The sequence below is a fragment of the Osmia bicornis genome, unplaced genomic scaffold (genome assembly GCF_907164935.1).
Source record: "Osmia bicornis bicornis unplaced genomic scaffold, iOsmBic2.1, whole genome shotgun sequence".
NCBI lineage: Eukaryota > Metazoa > Arthropoda > Insecta > Hymenoptera > Megachilidae > Osmia > Osmia bicornis.
Genome location: NW_025791458.1, coordinates 1299492 through 1317505, shown reverse-complemented (window position 1 = coordinate 1317505; position 18014 = coordinate 1299492). Strand labels below are relative to the sequence as shown.

General features: G+C 35.6%; 2 protein-coding genes across 4 annotated transcripts; both read right to left on the bottom strand.

Annotated features, from left to right (window-relative positions):
- Positions 1-498: 498 nt before the first annotated feature.
- LOC123989185 lies at positions 499-1036 on the bottom strand. 2 transcript variants are annotated; one of them, XM_046289870.1, is made up of 3 exons: positions 959-1036; positions 714-885; positions 499-638 (listed from the first exon to the last, which is right to left on the bottom strand). In XM_046289870.1, exons 1-3 carry the CDS (start codon positions 1026-1028, stop codon positions 533-535), a joined length of 348 nt encoding a protein of 115 aa, XP_046145826.1. In that variant the 5' UTR covers positions 1029-1036; the 3' UTR covers positions 499-532. The 2 variants fall into 2 exon arrangements, with proteins under 2 accessions (XP_046145826.1, XP_046145827.1); XM_046289871.1 differs by having other exon boundaries at positions 725-885.
- Positions 1037-8257: 7221 nt separating this feature from the next.
- LOC114881224 lies at positions 8258-15829 on the bottom strand. Of its 2 annotated transcripts, none has more exons than XM_029197931.2 (3): positions 15612-15829; positions 8382-8542; positions 8258-8296 (listed from the first exon to the last, which is right to left on the bottom strand). In XM_029197931.2, the coding sequence occupies exons 1-3, from the start codon at positions 15739-15741 to the stop codon at positions 8282-8284; spliced, it is 306 nt and encodes a 101-aa protein (XP_029053764.1). In that variant the 5' UTR covers positions 15742-15829; the 3' UTR covers positions 8258-8281. The 2 variants fall into 2 exon arrangements, with proteins under 2 accessions (XP_029053764.1, XP_029053766.1); XM_029197933.2 differs by lacking the exon at positions 15612-15829 and adding an exon at positions 8616-9195.
- Positions 15830-18014: the final 2185 nt, after the last annotated feature.

The following is an 18014-nucleotide window of genomic DNA, read 5'->3' as shown; positions in this document are numbered from 1 at the left end:
TCAGTTTGTATAGAGCCCTTGTAGAATTAAGACAGAAATTTCAATTATTGTTCAACATGGGTCGTAAAGGCTCCGAAACAACAGAAAATTATTATCTGGTTACATAATCAGTACAAATCGCTTAGTGAAATTGCTCGCATAGCGAATAGACTAAGATCTCCTATTCAAAGTATTATTGACAGAGTCGGATCACGAAAAACGGTTTAAAACAGTAAAAGGTCTGGACGTCCGTGGAAAATAAACGACTACGATCGAAGAATAATTATTCGGATAGTTAAACAAAATCTGCGTATAAGTGCCGAACAAATTGCTACGGAGCTTAGAAACTACAACGGTATACATGTTTCTGCCAGTACGAAGTAGTAAATATCATGGCAGAGTGATTCTTCTTGCGCTTTGATTCTTCTCACAATTCATGAATAGGAGCGAACAATGTTTTATAATACAATTTGTATTTTAAAATGTTTGTAAAATTATAAAGATTATATGAATAAATAATTTTTCAGTTTTATATTGTGTTTATTTTACTACGCTAATTACAAAAGAATGTCACGCAAACTGTTAGATGAAAATTATTTAATAAGATACCAAAAAAAATCCCCAAAAAGAAAAGAAAAAAACAGCTACTAGCAATCAGGCTGCAACACACAAAATAAAATTCACATTAATACACATTAGGCAAAATGTAGTAAATTAAAAAAACAAAAACGTACAGGCAACTCACATCAATTTCCTCTGCAAACAAGTAGCGTAGATCAAAAATATCTACATCAGTCGAGCCGTCATCCCATAGACGCACCAGTTCTCGGCGCCGCTCCACCCGCTCTCGGCGCACGTTAGGTATATCCTGCTTCCGCATGAGGCCTAGCGAAGTTAGGACTGCGGCTTTTAACAAAACACAACTAGTTAGAAATAAATAAAATTAACACACCAAGATTAATTATTGAAGACTGCTCACGTTCTTTGTCAATAAAAACCTTAAGGGCCTTAAGGACTCGCGAATTTTTAAGTTGTCTCGATAGATCCATTGTAAATAACGAAAGTATATCGGTAACGCGTTTATATAGCATCAAGAAAACATCCCCCTCCAGCCCTAATACATCCGGCACTCGACTTTCAACATCTCATAAAACTGCAGGATCTGCAAGAACTCGGAACCAGATCCACTGAAGTCCTATCACATGAAATTGCAAGGTTTACAAGAAGGCTTATAAAGATACTTGGAAGTTAGTAATATTTTACTCGTGGGGCAAAGAATAAATTATATTGAATAATTCTTTTACAAATAATTATTTTATAATGCCCCCAGGGCAATGTTTTTGTGGATTGTTAGTCGTAGGAACTAAGCACCTTCTTTCCTTCGCATATGGAATATACATTGTGTAATTTTGAACGAATACATCCTTGTTCGCGATGCACTTCTAAACGATCATGCAAGCAACGTATATAATCATCGAAGCAAATAGTTGTCCTAACTACGTTATTTTTGACACCCTTCACTTTTGTCCCGTTTACCCTCTACGCGTGAAGCATACATTTTAGATCGAAGTCCGACAAACTCAGTCATTACACATCCATTATTTCCATCCTACATTAGTAGAGGTTATTTTTTATTTACCCGCGATATACTGTAAACGTTGTTCACACCGTATATATCATCACATTCGAGTTTGTATTCAGGGTGTCTCATAACTTGAGTAACATCCGGAAATGGGGGGTTGTTGGTGTGACTCTGAACAACTTTTTCGTTTACCAAAATGTAGGTTGAAGCTTCGTTTTTGGATTATTAACGAAAAGCAATGGCCAATGAGAGGGCGCGTAGAGCGTTGGCTTTTAACCGCGCTCGATCGTGGTCGTGAACAAACGTATTGGCACAAACGTATTCGTTATACATGAATAACGAATAATTCCATATTGTTCTTAATTTAAGATTGTGTAACATTCATTGCACGATTCCCTCGATACTCACGCTGTGCCAATGTGTTTGTTCTCGACCAAGACCGAGTGCGGTTGAGAGCCAACGCTTTCGTGATTGAGCGCGCGCTCTCATTGGCTAGTGTTTTTCGTTAATAATTCAAAAACGAAATTTCAACCAACATTTCTAATCGACTTCGAAAAAGAAGGAAGTTACTCAATTCGATCAGTAATAAAATATTATTTTTTTTAATGTATGTTCGTCGATTACTCCGAGACGGATGGACCAATCGGAACGAAATTTTTTGCATCTTGTAGAGTATGTTTCCCGATTGGTCCCCATAAAAAGCATTTTTTCCCGTTAAAAAAAACAAAAGGTTAAAATGTATTTAGTATACTATTTTACGACTAAATAGGTTTTATAAATAGCTGTGGAGTATTGGAAAACTTTTGAAATGGAATTTTATACTTTTTAGCGTATTTTGTTAATGCAGCAAGAGGGTTTATTAATAATTGTCACGTAGTTGTATAAACGAAATATAAATTATTTTACACGTTTTAGCACATTCTGAAGTCAGTTGTATTTTTTGTTAAAAATTATTTTATGGTAAAGGAAAAAGTTGTTCAGAATCACCCCAGCAATCCCCCATTTCCGGGAGTTGCAGGAGTTATTTTCTCGTATCTCATGATAATCATTCAATACAGTTCAGCACCGATACCGACGAGGTACTAACAGTCGATAAATAATGGCTCTATCTTAGCCATTAGCGAAATGGTTGATCCTTTAAAACTAGCTCTTCAAGCAGATCAAATCCTCGAAATGACTAACTCAAATAGCATAACAGGAATTAATCCAACACCAGCTTCTTCAAATTCTTATTCGAATAATGATTCAATAGCTGAACAAATTCGAAGAATTGAGTCGCATGGTTGAAGCCCTTTCATTTAATGTTCGCCGCAATAAATTTTGAGGTATGCCATTTATTAAGTATCGCCGAGATCGATCAAATTCAAGGAAGCGTTTCTCTGCAAACAGAAATCAGAATTGTAATCAAATATGTTACTTTGATAAGAGATTTGGTAAAGCAGCTCGTATATGTGCCCATAATTATGAAAGTGATCTAAGTCATATATTTCTTGTTTTAAAAATTACATTGAATAAATTTAGTTTAAAATCATGTCGTGTGAAATAAGTGATAAATTCATTTTTTTTTTAATTTTGACTTAGACCACTTTCATAATTATGGGCACATATGTCAGTAAACATGTAATTTCATTCAACGATAGGAAAACTCCGACGATCATCGCTTGTAGAAACGGTAGAGAATGGTCCGTAACACTGTCCAACAGTGAATTTGTGTTCCGATCCCAACTAGGTGATTCTTATAGTGTTGTTCCTATACGTACATTTATGAGAAATTTGATTTTGAAAAAAAAACATATTTTTCAGATATGAACAAATTTTCTGACGTAATTATAAAAGATATTGAAATTCTATTTAGACTAAAAGATTCTGTACACTTTCCTGAATGCAACGATATCTATCTTTAATACATTATAAATGTTTAAGTATGTTTAAATGATCATTGAACGCGGAGGGACCCCGATTTGGCACCAATTTTTTTTAGGATTTTTTTCAATTTATCTGAAAAAGTAGAGGTCCAGCGTAAAATCGAATTATATCACGCGATAGAGCAGATTTTTATCTTGAAAAACCACCCAGAGAAAGTTGCAATATCGAATTTTTTGTCAAGCCAGAAAGCGAAATAGCTTTGCGGGAGACGAAGTACCGACAGTGGTGCTCCGCGTCCCGCCTATATTACCGCGATGCAGTTGCTTTAAGCGCGCAATTATGTCAGCTTACTTCAATATGAAATTTATTATTATTATTATTATTTATTGCTATACTACTAGCATATTTGTTATTTATCCATAATTTTACAATATAAATGGAAAATTATAAGTTAAAAAACATACCTAGAATTTTTTTTGTCTCGACTGACGTTTATGTGGTGTATTTATATCTACGATCGTGGCACTATCTTTTCCTAAATACCGATCCTCCATAACTGAAATGTTCTGATAAAATCTTTCACCGTGTTCGTCACTCACATCATCAAGATTGCACGGAAAAAAGTCTAAGTGGCAATGTAGAAAATGCATTTTGAATGACATATTGCACTCTAGTTTATAAAACGCATCTATTAGTTCTTTTACTACCTCAGTATAATTCGGTGAGCGATGCTTTCCTAGAAAATTCTGACATATATTTTCGAAAACTATCCAGGCTCTCTTTTCCGGTGAAGTCATTGTATTGAAATATTCTTTATTTCTAATTAAAGTTCTAATTTGCGGTCCTACAAAGATTCCTTCCTTTATTTTGGTTTCTGATAGACCAGGAAATTTCGTTCTTAAGTATTCAAATGTTGGTTTATTTTGGCGCAGTAAAAGGTATCCTTTTCTTCTTATTTTTTACAAATGAAATGTCAAATAACCAATACCAGACATTGTACGTTTAAACAATGTAACTCATGTTACTTCAGTTTTCGTTCAATGTCGTTAGAGCATTGAAACAGAAAAGAAGCATTGCAGCAGAATTTTACAAAAATTAGTGTTATTATCTTTTACATAATTGTTTTGTTTAATTACTATTATTTTAATTAGTTTCTTCTAATTGGTGTGTGTTTTAGTGTAAATATTTTAATCATATTCTATAATTTAAAAATATTTTTAATTTGCTATAGTTAATTTAATCCTTTTAAGTTATAATGTCGCGTGACTGTACAAATAATGCAAATTCGTTTTGTTATGTGTCTGGTGAAATGGTACTAAAAAATGCGCGACGAAATACAACGACGTCAATTAAGATTGCTTACGAACAATATTTTGGAATCAAACTTGGTGACCAGGACAAGTATTGGACTCTTCATGTGTGTTCTCGAAGATGTGCTACAACGCTACTTTTATTTGTAAAAAATCGAAAAAGAAGGATGCCTTTTACTGTACCAATGATTTGGTCAGAGCCATCTGACCACACAACAGATTGCTATTTTTGTTTATCTAATATCAGTGGATGCAGGAAAAAAGATAGAAGCAAAATTTACTATCCGAATGTTTCATCCGCCATAAGGCCTGTTCGAGAAGGTGAAATGCACGCACCACCTGTGACTTCTACACTTGATGTTTTGAATACCAATGCAAGTATATCTGATGATGAAGCTCCGGAATCTCTTAAAAACGAAGAGATCCACTTAATCACTCAAGGATAATTGAATGATCTAGTTAGAGATTTAAATTTAACAAAGGAGAAGGCGGAAATTTGAGGCTTCAGGTTCCAACAATGGAATTTACTTCAACAAGCCACGACCACATCACATTTTCGGAAACGAAGTGAAAAATTAAAAAAAAATTTTTCAGTGAGTGGAGATCTGTGTTAATGCTCTGACGTAGATTCATTATATACTGAATTAAAATTTTAACATCGGCCTGAAGAATGGAGGTTATTCATCAATTCGTTGAAAAAAAGTTTGAAAGCATTATTGCTTCATATTAGAAATATTTATCCTTCGATCCCCATTGCATATGGTATCAAATTAAAGGAAACCTATGATATTTTTAAACTGTTGCTCTAGAAAATAAATTATAATAAATACAATCGGCATGTATGCGCAGATTTAAAAGCAATTGCAATTCTGATGGGTTTACAAGGTAGTTACACAAAATACTGCTGTTTTTTATGTGAGTAGGACAGTAGAGCAAAAACCGAACATTACAGAATCAAAACATGGCCGACAAGACAACATTTTATTCCAGGACAGAAAAATATAAAATCTGAACCACTAGCAAACTGAAATAAAATATATTTATCTCCGCTTCACATAAAATTAGGATTGATAAAAGCATTTGTTAAAGTTTTAAACCAAAATAAACCAGCATTTGAATATTTAAGAACGAAATTTCCTGGTTTATCAGAAGCCAAAATAAAGGAAGGAATTTTTGTAGGACCACAAATTACAATTTTAATTGGAAATAAAGAATTTTTCAATATAATGACTTCATCGGAAAAGAGAGCCTGGATAGTTTTCGAAAATATATGTCAGAATTTTCTAGGAAAACATCGCTCACCGAATTATACTGAGGTAGTGAAAGAATTAACAGATGCGTTTTTTAAACTAGGGTGCAATATGTCACTCAAAATGCATTTTCTATAATTGCCACTTAGACTTTCTCCCGTGCAATCTTGATGATGTGAGTAACGAACACGGTGAAAGATTTCATCAGGACATTTCAGTTATGGAGGATCGGTATTTAGGAAAAGATAGTGCCACGATACCTGCAGACTATTGTTGGACATCAATCGTGAATATAAATATACCACATAAACGTCAGTCGGGACGAAAAAAATTCTAGGTATGTTTTTTAACTTATAAATATCCATTTATATTGTAAAATTATGGATAAATAACAAATATGCTAGTAGTATAGAAATAAATAATAATAATAATAATAATAATAATAAATTTCATATTGAAGTAAGCTGACATAATTGCGCGCTTAAAGCAACTGTATCGCGGTAATATAGGCGGGACGCGGAGCACCACTGTCGGTACTTCGTCTCCCGCAAAGCTATCTCGGTTTTTGGCTTGATAAAAAATTCGATGTTGCAACTTTCTGCGGGTGGTTTTTCAAGATACAGATTTGCTCTATCGCGTGGTATTTTTCAGATAAAATTTTCAGATAAATTGAAAAATATCCTAAAAAATTGGTGCCAAATCAGGGTCCCTCCGCGTTTAATGATCGTTTAAACATACTTAAACATTTATAATGTATTAAAGATAAGTATCGTTGTATTCAGGAAAGCCTACAGAATCTTTTAGTATAAATAGAATTTCAATATCTTTTATAATTACGTCAGAAAATTTGTTCAAATCTGAAAAATATGTTTTTTTATCAAAATCAAATTTCTCAAAAACTGTACGTATAGGAGCAAAACGGTTTGCAGATTTGTAATCAGTGTATAAAACACTATAAGAATTACTTAGTGGGGATCGGAACACACGAAAAAAGTTAAAATTTGTTAGACGGTGTAATCAAAAAGCCGTTTTTTCGTTATCTAGTGGACACAGGTGCTGATGTACCTTACCTAAACCAGAATGCAAAGGAACTCTTCATCCAGTATATCACAAACTGTATGCTGCTAACAATGCAGTTATCGATACTTACGGTGTAATTACTAAAATAGTTGACCTCGGACTTGATAGAGTTTTCCAATTGCAATTTTGGGATCCAGTTCCTTTCAGCGGAAGCCACAAAATCGTAAATCCATGAATCATTTCGACGTAGTTTTGCATGCTGTTTACGAATATCATAATCATTTTGCAATACTTATGCGCCGAAATTCGCGCGTATCTCATTGTAGAATCCGGGCCCTCAATTACATACTCACCGTCATCGATGTCTTATCTAAATACGCTTGGGCCGTAGCAGTGAAAACGAAAAATGGAAAAAAGTTATTAATGCATTTTTAAACGTTTTGGATGATGGAACAAAACCGAAGACAGATAAGAGAAAGGAATTTTGTAATACGGAATTTCGAAATGTTATGAAAAAATACGATATAAATCATTACTCTATGCACAGCGTAATGTAGAACGTTGAAATAGGACGTTAAAACTGAAAAACAATATAACTGTGTAAAATAAACCATTTCTATCCTATAAGTATATTACAGACCAAGGGAAATACAGTTTTCAATGATCTCAAAACATGTACATGTAACTCAATTTGAACAATAAATAAGTAAAAAAAAAGGTTATACACCGAATTGAACAACTGAAATTTTCACAATTATTAAAATTCAACATCCTGTAATATATCTTTTGCAAGATATGCAAAAATAACCGTTGCTCGGCGAATTTTAAGAGTACGAGCTGCAAAAAGTAGAAAATCATGATGTTTATTTAGCACAGAAATTTCTACAACGAAAGGGAAATACAGTTTTCATTGAGTGATTATGATTTAATTCTCCTCACAATTTATAGATAGGACCGAACAATGTTCTATAATATAATAATTTGTATTTTAAAATGTTTGTAAAATTATATGAATAAATAACTTTTCAGTTTTATATTGTGTTTATTTTACTATGTCAATTACAAGAAAATGCCACGCAAACTGTTAGGTGAAAATTAAAGTGATGAAACGGCCGCGTGAAGGCATAAGATGTGATTTTTTTAATTAGATATAATTTTGTAAATGAAAGGAGTAAGGGGAAGGGTAGGGCAAAAAATAAATTACATTGATACCTTTTGTATATTTTTTTATTTGAAAACCAGAAAACCTCCAAAAGAAGAAAAGAAAAAAACAACTACCAGCAATCAGGCTGCAACACACACAAAAAAATTCACATAAATACACATTAGGCAAAATGTAGTAAATTAAAAAATAAAAACGGACAGGCAACTCACATCAATTTCCTTTCCAAACAGGTAGCGTAGATCAAAAATATCTACACCAGTCGAACCGCCCTCCCATAGACGCGCCAGTTCACGGCGCCGCTCAACCCGCTCCCGGCGCACGTTAGGTACATCCCGCTTCCATACGAGGCCTAGCGAAGTTAGGACTGCGGCTTTTAACAAAACACAACTAGTTAAAAATAAATAAAATTAACATACCGAGAGTAATTATCGACGACTGCTCACGTTCGTGGTCAATAAAAGCTTTAAGGGCAAGCACTTGCAAACTTTGAACTTGTCTAGATGGCATCATTGTAAATAATGAAAGCATATTGGTAACGCGTTTATAAAGCACCAAGAAAAAATCCCCCTCCAGCCCTAATTCACCCGACACTCGACTTCTAGCATCTTATGAAACTGCAGGATCTGCAAGAACTCGGAACCAGATCCACCGAGTGTATCACATAAAATTGCAAGGTTTACAAAAACTCGAATCCTACAGGCTTATAAAGATACTTGGAAATTAGTAATATTTTACTGGTGGGGCAAAAAATAAATTATATTGAATCATTTTTTTACAAATAATTATTTTATAATGCCCCCAGGGCATGATTTTGTGGATCGTGGAATTGTTAAACGTTTATCGTCGTAGGAACTAAGCACCTTCTTCTCTTCGCATACAGAATATACATTGTGTAATTCTGAACGAATACTTCTTTGTTCGCGATACACTTTTAAACAATCGTGCAAGTAATGTATGTAGTTTCTTTCGTGTCCCGTTTGCCCTCTACGCGTAAAGCATACATTTTCGATCAAAGTCCGACAAACTCAGTCATTATACATCCATTATTTTCATCCTTCATTAGTAGAGGTTATTTTTTATTTACCCGCGATATACTATAAACGTTGTATCATCTGATTCGAGTTTTTATACAGGGTGTCTCATAACTTGCGCAACACCCGGAAATGGGAGGTTGTTGGTGTGATTCTGAACAACTTTTTCGTTTACCAAAATGTAGGTTGAAGCTTCGTTTTTGGATTATTAACGAAAAACAATGGCCAATGAGAGCCACGAAGAGAGCGCTGGCTTTCAACTGCGCTCGATCGTGGTCGTGAATAGACGCATTGGCACACACGTATTCGTTTTCCTTAGAAACGAATAATTTTACATACATTGTTCTTAATTTAAGTCCATGTAACATTCGTTGCATGATTCCCTCGATACTCACGCTGTGCCAATGTGTTTGTTCACGATCAAGGCCGAGCGCGGTTGAAATCTAACGCTTTCGTGATTGAGCGCGCGCTCTCATTGGCTAGTGTTTTCGTTAATAATTCAAAAACGAAATTTCAACCAACATTTCTAATCGACTTCGAAAAAGAAGGAAGTTACTCTTTTCGATCAGTGTATAATATTTTTTTTTTTAATGTATGTTCGTCGATTACTCAGAGACGGATGGACCAATCGGAACGAAATTTTTTGCATCTTGTAGAGTATGTTTCCCGATTGGTCCCCATAAAAGCGTTTTTTCCCGTTAAAAAAAACAAAAGGTTAAAATGTATTTAGTATACTATTTTACGACTAAATAGGTTTTATAAATAGCTGTGGAGTATTAGTATAAATAAATGAAATATTATACTTTTGAAATGAAATTTTATACTTTTTAGCGCATTTTATTAATGCAGCAAGAGGGATTATTAATAATTGTCACGTAGTTGTATAAACAAAATATAAATTATTTTACACTTTTTAGCACATTTTGAAGTCAGTTGTATTTTTTGTTAAAAATTATTTTATGGTAAAGGAAAAAGTTGTTCAGAATCACCCCAGCAACCCCCTGGGACTAACAGTCGATAAATAGCGAAATGGTTGATCCTTTAAAATTAGCTCTTCAAGCAGATCAAATCTTCGAAATGACTAACTCAAATAGCATATCAGCAATTAATCCAACAGCAGTTTCTTCAAATTCTTATTCGAATAATGATTCATTAGCTGAAAAGTTGAAGAATTGAGTCGCATGGTTGAAGCCCTTTCATTTAATGTTCGCCGTGTTACGTCCGGATTATTTTCAATAGTCCGACCGTGGCTAAGATCTATTTCCATTTTCTTTCTGATAGTTTTGAATAGTTTAACCGTTTAATATACTGAATTTGTGTACCTCGTCAGTGCGCAGCACTTGGAGATAATCCCAGGCGAGGCACACAAAGGAGGTTATAATTAGTTCTTTTCAAATAATAAGAAGTCAACCTTCCTTAGGACGATTGCCTCGTCGAAACGGCGTAGCAATAAAGACATAGAAATTCGAAACCGCTAAGGTTAAGGAGAGGTATTATCAACATCTTTCGCCGTACGGTTAAGCAGTGCGACGCACTTGGAAGTTTCCCAGCTTAACCGCGCAGAACAAGGGAAATACGATTTTTGTTTTATCTTGCAAACGAAATACCTCTCCTACCTGCAAGGTATGCGTGAGCCGGTCCTTCCAGCGAAGAATGAATAAAACTGTTTGAATGATTATGAAATGCGAGGGTTTGCGTGACAACCACTGTAGTTTGAAATCGTCGACCGACGTTTAAGAACGTTCGAGACAAAGGTCAACCAGGGCAATAAACATCAGCAACGAACATCTGGTAAACATTAACGTAAAAATGTTTCGAATATACGTATATCGTTAATAATTAATATACGCGGGTCTAGTATTAAATAGATGCACCAAACACATGCGCATATATCCGCGATTTAACGATAACGATAAAACATCGATTGTCTTTTATCACGTAAACCGCCGAAACGCGAATAAAGAACGGAATAATTAATAGTCACTTAATTAATAATCATTCAATACAACAAATTAAACATCTATCATGATTAAACCTTCTTTGATACTGGAAACATTATTTATAGAAGCCCTTCGACTAATGAATTTAAATAAAACCAAGTCGTAATATATTTCGAACATTCCAGAAGTATTAGAATTGCGACGCACGAAATTCATGTAGCGTTAAAATAGACAATGTTAGAGAAAGGCAGCATTAAAGGTCAAGAAGGGATGAGAAACGAAGACGCACGGCTAGCTAACCCAATACGCACGGGATTTCCCCTCCGACACGTACCCTGATTTGCCAAATGATGTTCCCATTTTGGGGTACCGATCGCGGGTCGAACCCTGAGACGTCGATCGCTCGACTGAGGTAAATCACTCCGTCGAAAAATCGTGAGGTACGTGGCGGGGAGCCCGTGTTCGCGTCGAGCAATAGTTTTCGCGTGAAAAATTGTAGCGATTAGCTGCCCGGTAAAGACCTTGTAAAAGGCAGAGTGCCGGGAGATTGCAATTCTCGTTTTCCGCGTTAAGGACTCATACGAATACGTTAAATTCTTTTCATACTTTTCAATTAAGAGATTTCGTAAAGCGGATCGTAATTGTCAACAACCATGTAATTTCATTCAACGATTGGAAAACTCCGACGATCATCGCCTGTAGAGACGGTAAGCAATGGTCCGTAATAAAAAGCCGTCTTTTCATCATAGTTCGCACTTCTGGAACATGATATCTAGTGGACACAGGTGCTGATGTATCTTACCTAAAACAGAATGCAGAACTATTCATCCAACATATCACAAACTGTACGCAGCTAACAATGCAGTTATCGATACTTACAGTGTAATTACTAAAATAGTTGACCTCAGACATGGTAGAGTTTTCCAATGGTAATTTTGGGATCCAGTTCCTTATAGCGGAAGTCGCAAAACTGTACATCCATATATCATTTCGACGCAGTTTTGCATGCCATTTACGAATATCATAATCATTTTTATCCGACTTCGAAAAGGAGGAGGATACTCAATTCGATCAGTATATTTTTTTTTTTCCTGGCTTTGTTCACCGATTACTCCGAGATGAATGGACCAATCGGAATGAAATCTTCTGCGTCTTGTAGGATATGTCTTCCGATTGGTCCCGTTATAAAAACATTTCGCATTTTTTTATTTCGAACGGTTTTTATTGCAAAAAAACGGGAAGTTTCTAATCTCAACAAAGAATGACTTCAATGATCCTTTAATATATTGTTGGGGGCATGATTCTGAACATCTCTTTCATTATGCATAATTAACGGAAACCTTTAGTTTTCGAGATATTCGTGAAAAACTATTATTATTTTTTCTGCCTTTGTTCGCCGATTATTCCGAGACGGATGGACCAATTGGAACGAAACCGTTTGCATCTTCTAAAGTATGTCTCCCGATTGGTCCCGTTATAAAAATATTTCGCATTTTTTTATTCCGAACGGTTTTTATTGCAAAAAAACGTACTATTTCATGTACGTGCGGTGTATGTTCACCGATTATTCTGAGACGGATGGACCAATCGGAATGAAACCTTTTGCATCTTGTACAGTACAATTCCCCATTGGTGCCGTAAAAAAAATATTTTGGATTTTTTTATTCCTAACGATATTCATTATTGCAAAATACATTCTGGTTCAAGGAATGCACCGATTGTGATAAAAGTTTTCACATTTCGTAGATCATTCCACGATGATTCCATTTCCCAAAATTTATGTAACTTCTTATTGTTAATAACTATTGTTATTATAATAAAAAGCCTATTCTTTAGGGTTACCCTCCAAGGAATATACCGACCGCGATTTTTAAAAGTTGTCCCTGCAAGTAAACTTCGTCAGTTTCTTTACCAATTGGTTGCTAATACGCTATCCTTCAAATACTGCTCGTTCCACTAAAAAGTGTGAAATAAAATAATTTTTAACAAAAAAAAGAATCCGACTTCGAAATGCACTAAAAAGTATAAAATAATTTCTATTTCATTTACATCTGTATTCCATAGCTATTAATAATATCTACTTAATCGTTAAATAGGATACCAAATACATTTCAAAGTTTTCGGAGGCGGCGCAAAATTAAAAATACCCGAACAAACGATGCTGCCAATAACGATTTGATTGCGGTATGGCAAACTTGGTAATTAATAAGTCGTAAGAGAAAAATTATAGGTCTGGCTGAAAACATTTGTAATTGTAACGATTGTATGAGAAATTGGCAGCACTCCTGATGTACATGCACTATACTGCAGTTCACAAGAGACCATACTTAACTTGCGCCGCTCACTAGGTCTAGAGAGATTTTTAATGACGTGTGTTATTCCCCTCTCCAGCTTGCTTCTTATTATACTTTGCGATCATATAAATGGTGGGCAGAAATATATGACGTACGATAACTGAAAACCGGTGATGATATTGTAAAGTTTTACGATGCAATGAAAATTCTATTATTTTCCGGAAAAAAATGATGTGAACGCAAAGTAAGAAGCAAGCTGTAAAGGGGAATCTCACGCACTATTAAAAATCTCCCTAGACCTCTGTAGGTCACTAGCTGCGCGAGTTAAGTGCGGTCACTCGTGAACTGCAGTATAGTTAATTCGTAATGGGTATATTGATTCCCATTGAATATTGTTTACTTGAAATTATCAAATGGGTCATTTGTCACTGGTTGCCGACACCTGAACTAGGATCTTCCTAGTAGAGGAAAAGTTTTTAATTTTGCGCCGCCTCCGAAAACTTTGAAATATATTTAGTATCCTATTTAATGATTAAGTAGATTGTATGAATAGCTGTGGAATACAGATATAAATGAAATGGAAATTATTTTATACTTTTTAGTGCATTTCGAAGTCGGATTTTTTTTTTGTTAAAAATTATTTTATCTACCCTCCTTGTTAGCTAAAGTGATCTCTCTCTTTCCTCTTCGTTTATTATATTAAGTATTCTCATGTCTGAGGTCATATGGCTAGTAGACCCCGAATCGAGTAATCACATTGTACCTTTGATATTTGAACCATTATTATCCTCCTCCTTATTCTTCTTTATTCTATAAATACTCATTCGATCTTACACACTCATCACAGCTTCGTCTTCCATTCTCATCATAGTCTCGCCTCTACCTCTTTCACGTACACTTTCATTTTCTGTATGATTCCATTATCCTCTGCCTCTGTAACCTCTTCCTCTTGAAGGCTTATAACCTTTTGAATCTTTACACTCTGTTGAAATATGCCCAAATCCATTGCAGTTAAATCATTTTTTCTTACTATAGCATTCACTAGATACATGGCCTTTCTTGCCACAGTTATAACAGCTTATTTCGCCTCTCATTTTTTCCTTTGCCTTTCTAACGCTTTCTTGATTCGACATCCTTGTACCTTTTCTCCTTTCTTGTCGTGATTCTTCTTGTTTCAACGCATATCTTATATCATTTATAGTTATGTCTCTGATCAAACTCAGCTTTTAATCCTCTTAATATGTACATTTTTAACTCATATGGTTCCACTTTTTTTCCAAGTTGTATGCACTGGTTTCTAAGAGCTTCTACTCTGTTAATAAACTCATTTAAATTTGTCAAATCACTCAATAATCTTGCTTTTGTCTGGTTTGATTCAGCTGCCATATTATTTTTAATCAAGTTCCACAATTTATCGGCATTTTTCTCATTGTTATATCTCAGTAACTGTACCTTACTCATCGTATTTATTATAATCGCCCTTGCTGTGTGATTGTCGTCGTCCCACTCGTTCCACATTTTCATCCTTTCTTTGTACCTGCCTTTTCCGTTGACGGGTTGTTTCGGTTCCTTAACACCAATCACTTTTTTCCACAATTTCTTTCCTCTTAGTATTGCCTCTATTTTTTCTTTTCATAAGAAGTAGTTACAGTCATTATGCGGTTCAATTCCCGCTAAATTCCACCCGTCTGCCATTATGCCCCTTTCCTCTTTTTTTTTTATCCACACGTGGCACACACTCTTTTTATCAATGTTTTATCTTCAACTCTTACCAACCACGCTCTGCTACCATATTTGTGGAAACTTTCCAGTAATGATTAGCTACACCTTATTCTTGCTTAAGAATTTATTCATAATATTACGTTTAATAATACGTACATCGATCTCAGTAGACTCATTCCCTTACAACGCACACGAACATTCAAAACTTTTAACCGTTGCATACATCCTACCAGTCCACTCATACACATTATTCCTAGCATTCACTCACGTCAGTCATACCATCCTAACACTCATCAATAAAACCAACCTCACACAATTTTCTGTATATTTTGTGTGTATTTACGAATTTTATTTAATATGATTTATGCAGCTTGCCCGCTTCGAAGGAATCGGCTGTTTCATTGGACAAGGAAAAAGGATTATTAAGAACTACGAAAAATTGTAGTACACACCGAAGGCCCATGAAACTTCTTGCAGGCGGGGAACACGGACTTGGCCGTTTCCGATGTTCTGCTGGCCGCGGAAACTGCAAACAGTACGTGGAAACAGTCGATTCCTACTTCCAGGAAGTCCGTCTGCCATTGCATAAGGCAGGCCTGTCCAAGTAGGGAAAATTACTCCTGGAATACATGTTTTTGGTCCCCTTCCAACGTTGCTCCTTCAAGTAAGGTGGGACGGTGCCGACTGCCATCTCTCCGAGGAGACAATACCGCCGCTAGGAAAGACGGAGAGACGGTAGTCGGAACCGTCCCATCTTACTTGAAGGAGCAGCGGTGGAAAGGGAAAAAAAACATGTGTTCCAGGAGTGGATTCCCCTACTTGAACAGGCCTGCCATAAGGCAATAAAGTAAATTTTTATTTTAAATGATTATTAATTTCAATTAAATTTTTTATCGTTTTTTTAGCATATGTTTTTTTTTTAAGACTAATGTATTGTTTCACTCGTGACTTCTCCTACGAGGATACCGCAAATGAGGTATCCGACGTGGGAGAAGACGAGGATATTTTGTCGACGAACAGACTGCTATTGTTCGCAGATGATAGTGGACCACGCTTGCAAAATGCAGGCGTTGTACAAGTAATTTTTATACGGTTTTTAATTAATTTTGTTATTATTCCTGTCTTTTACTACTGTACTTTAAATATTATTTCAGATCGATGTAGCCAAGTTCGGCCACTGGGTGCTTGATATGGTCGACACATCGACCAACGATTGCGGAATGGTTGTCGTTCAAGATGGGGAGGCGGCAACATTGATCCCTCTAATAAAAGAAAATGTTGCAGCTCGCAGCAGGATCCATACCGTCTAATTTAAAAGTTACATGGTTCTCGCTGCTAAAGGATACATCCATAAGATGGTTAATCACAGCGTCTTTGTTGGTAAATATCTCGGTTTGGTCAGGCCACAACAAAATTTCCGGCTGCCGCGCCGAAGGGCGGCCGGTTACGTTAATGTGATATTAAATAAATGTTTTGTACATCCCTTAATTATAGCTCACGATGGAACTCATACGCAGAAAATCGAAGCTAACTGGCGACTGGCAAAAGATTGGGTGCGTGGAAGGAGCCACTTCCACGACGAAGACTTTGCCGATCGTCTGTGTGAATTTCTGTGACGTAGGTTTTGTTAAACTAACCAAATACATCTTATGGATTCTTTGATCACAGCAAACAAGGAACAATATGTTTTTAAATATGGTAAACGGAAATTACAGTCATTTCAGCGAATCAATGTATGCGTCAAACGCTACTAAATACATACATTTTTACACAATTGTGCTTTTTAAATCATTGGTTTCCTGAACTTTTCGTTTGCATTTTTGGATATTTTAGGTCGAAAACTACAAGATTTGATATTTTGGAACCACTCATTTTTGGTCCCATAAAACGAAGTTTGACCCTTAAATCAAACCAACCTTCGGTTAAAAGAAAGTTTGGTTGGTTAGGTTAGGTTAGATTAGGTATTTGACTATTTTAGAAAAAGCGCAGATAGACTTTAGGCAAAAATTTGAACTTTGCGTCTCCCATGGACTTCAATGTAAAAATTTTTCGAAAAAGTCGATACTTTGAGAAGCGTTCATTTTCAGCAAAAATGATTATGATATTCGTAAATGGCATGAAAAAGTACATTGAAATTGTAATGGTTGACTATAGTGACTCCTTTGATCCTTTGACTCAACTTACTTCACCAGGTATTCCTATTCTTATTGCAGCGAATTTATCTACAGTGGAGAAAAACAATTCATTCGGCAAACTCTTCTCACAATTGCCTGAGGCAATTGCACCGAGGCGTGTTACTGCGCAAGCAGCACATCAAGTTAGTCATCGTATTGTTACTAAAGGCCCTCCTACTGTGAAACGTCCACGTCGTCCGACACCTGAAAGATACCATGTTGCTAAAGCAGAATTCGATGATTGAACAGTAGAGAAATTCCGAGAAATAGACGAGAGAGTAAAGATCGATTGCGTCAATTAAGACCACGTTGCCGGAGACGCTTAAGAACGCTTTTAACGATAAACTTTGGCTTCTACCTACTGTACAACAGAACGAACTGGAATGTATTATTATCTATTAAATACAACTACATGTTATACCGATACTGGAAACTGCATTCACCCCGTCAGCCTTTTCTTAAAAACTGAGCTTCAAACATTGGTAAATTCTTTACACATGCTCCCGAAGAAAACTGGCGACTAGAGACCTTGCGGAGATTATCGTCGACTCAATGACATTACTATTCCTCCAAAAGGGTGATAACTACCCTTTGCCTCATATTCAACATTTTTCGTCAAGTCTTCATGGTCGAAAGATATTTACTACTATCGATTTAATTAAAGCTTATTATCAGATACCT

Bases quoted from the DNA above. Each gene is read 5' to 3' on its own strand.
- LOC123989185 (XM_046289870.1), bottom strand. From the start codon at position 1,028: ATGGATCTATCGAGACAACTTAAAAATTCGCGAGTCCTTAAGGCCCTT. The intron at 886-958 runs GTGAGCAGTCTT...TTTTGTTAAAAG, and splicing joins GGTTTTTATTGACAAAGAAC to CCGCAGTCCTAACTTCGCTA. The intron at 639-713 runs GTACGTTTTTGT...TGTGTGTTGCAG, and splicing joins GAAATTGATGTGAGTTGCCT to CCTGATTGCTAGTAGCTGTT.
- LOC114881224 (XM_029197931.2), bottom strand. From the start codon at position 15,741: ATGGCAGACGGACTTCCTGGAAGTAGGAATCGACTGTTTCCACGTACT. The intron at 8,543-15,611 runs GTGTGTACTACA...TTTTGTTAAAAG, and splicing joins AGAAGTTTCATGGGCCTTCG to CCGCAGTCCTAACTTCGCTA.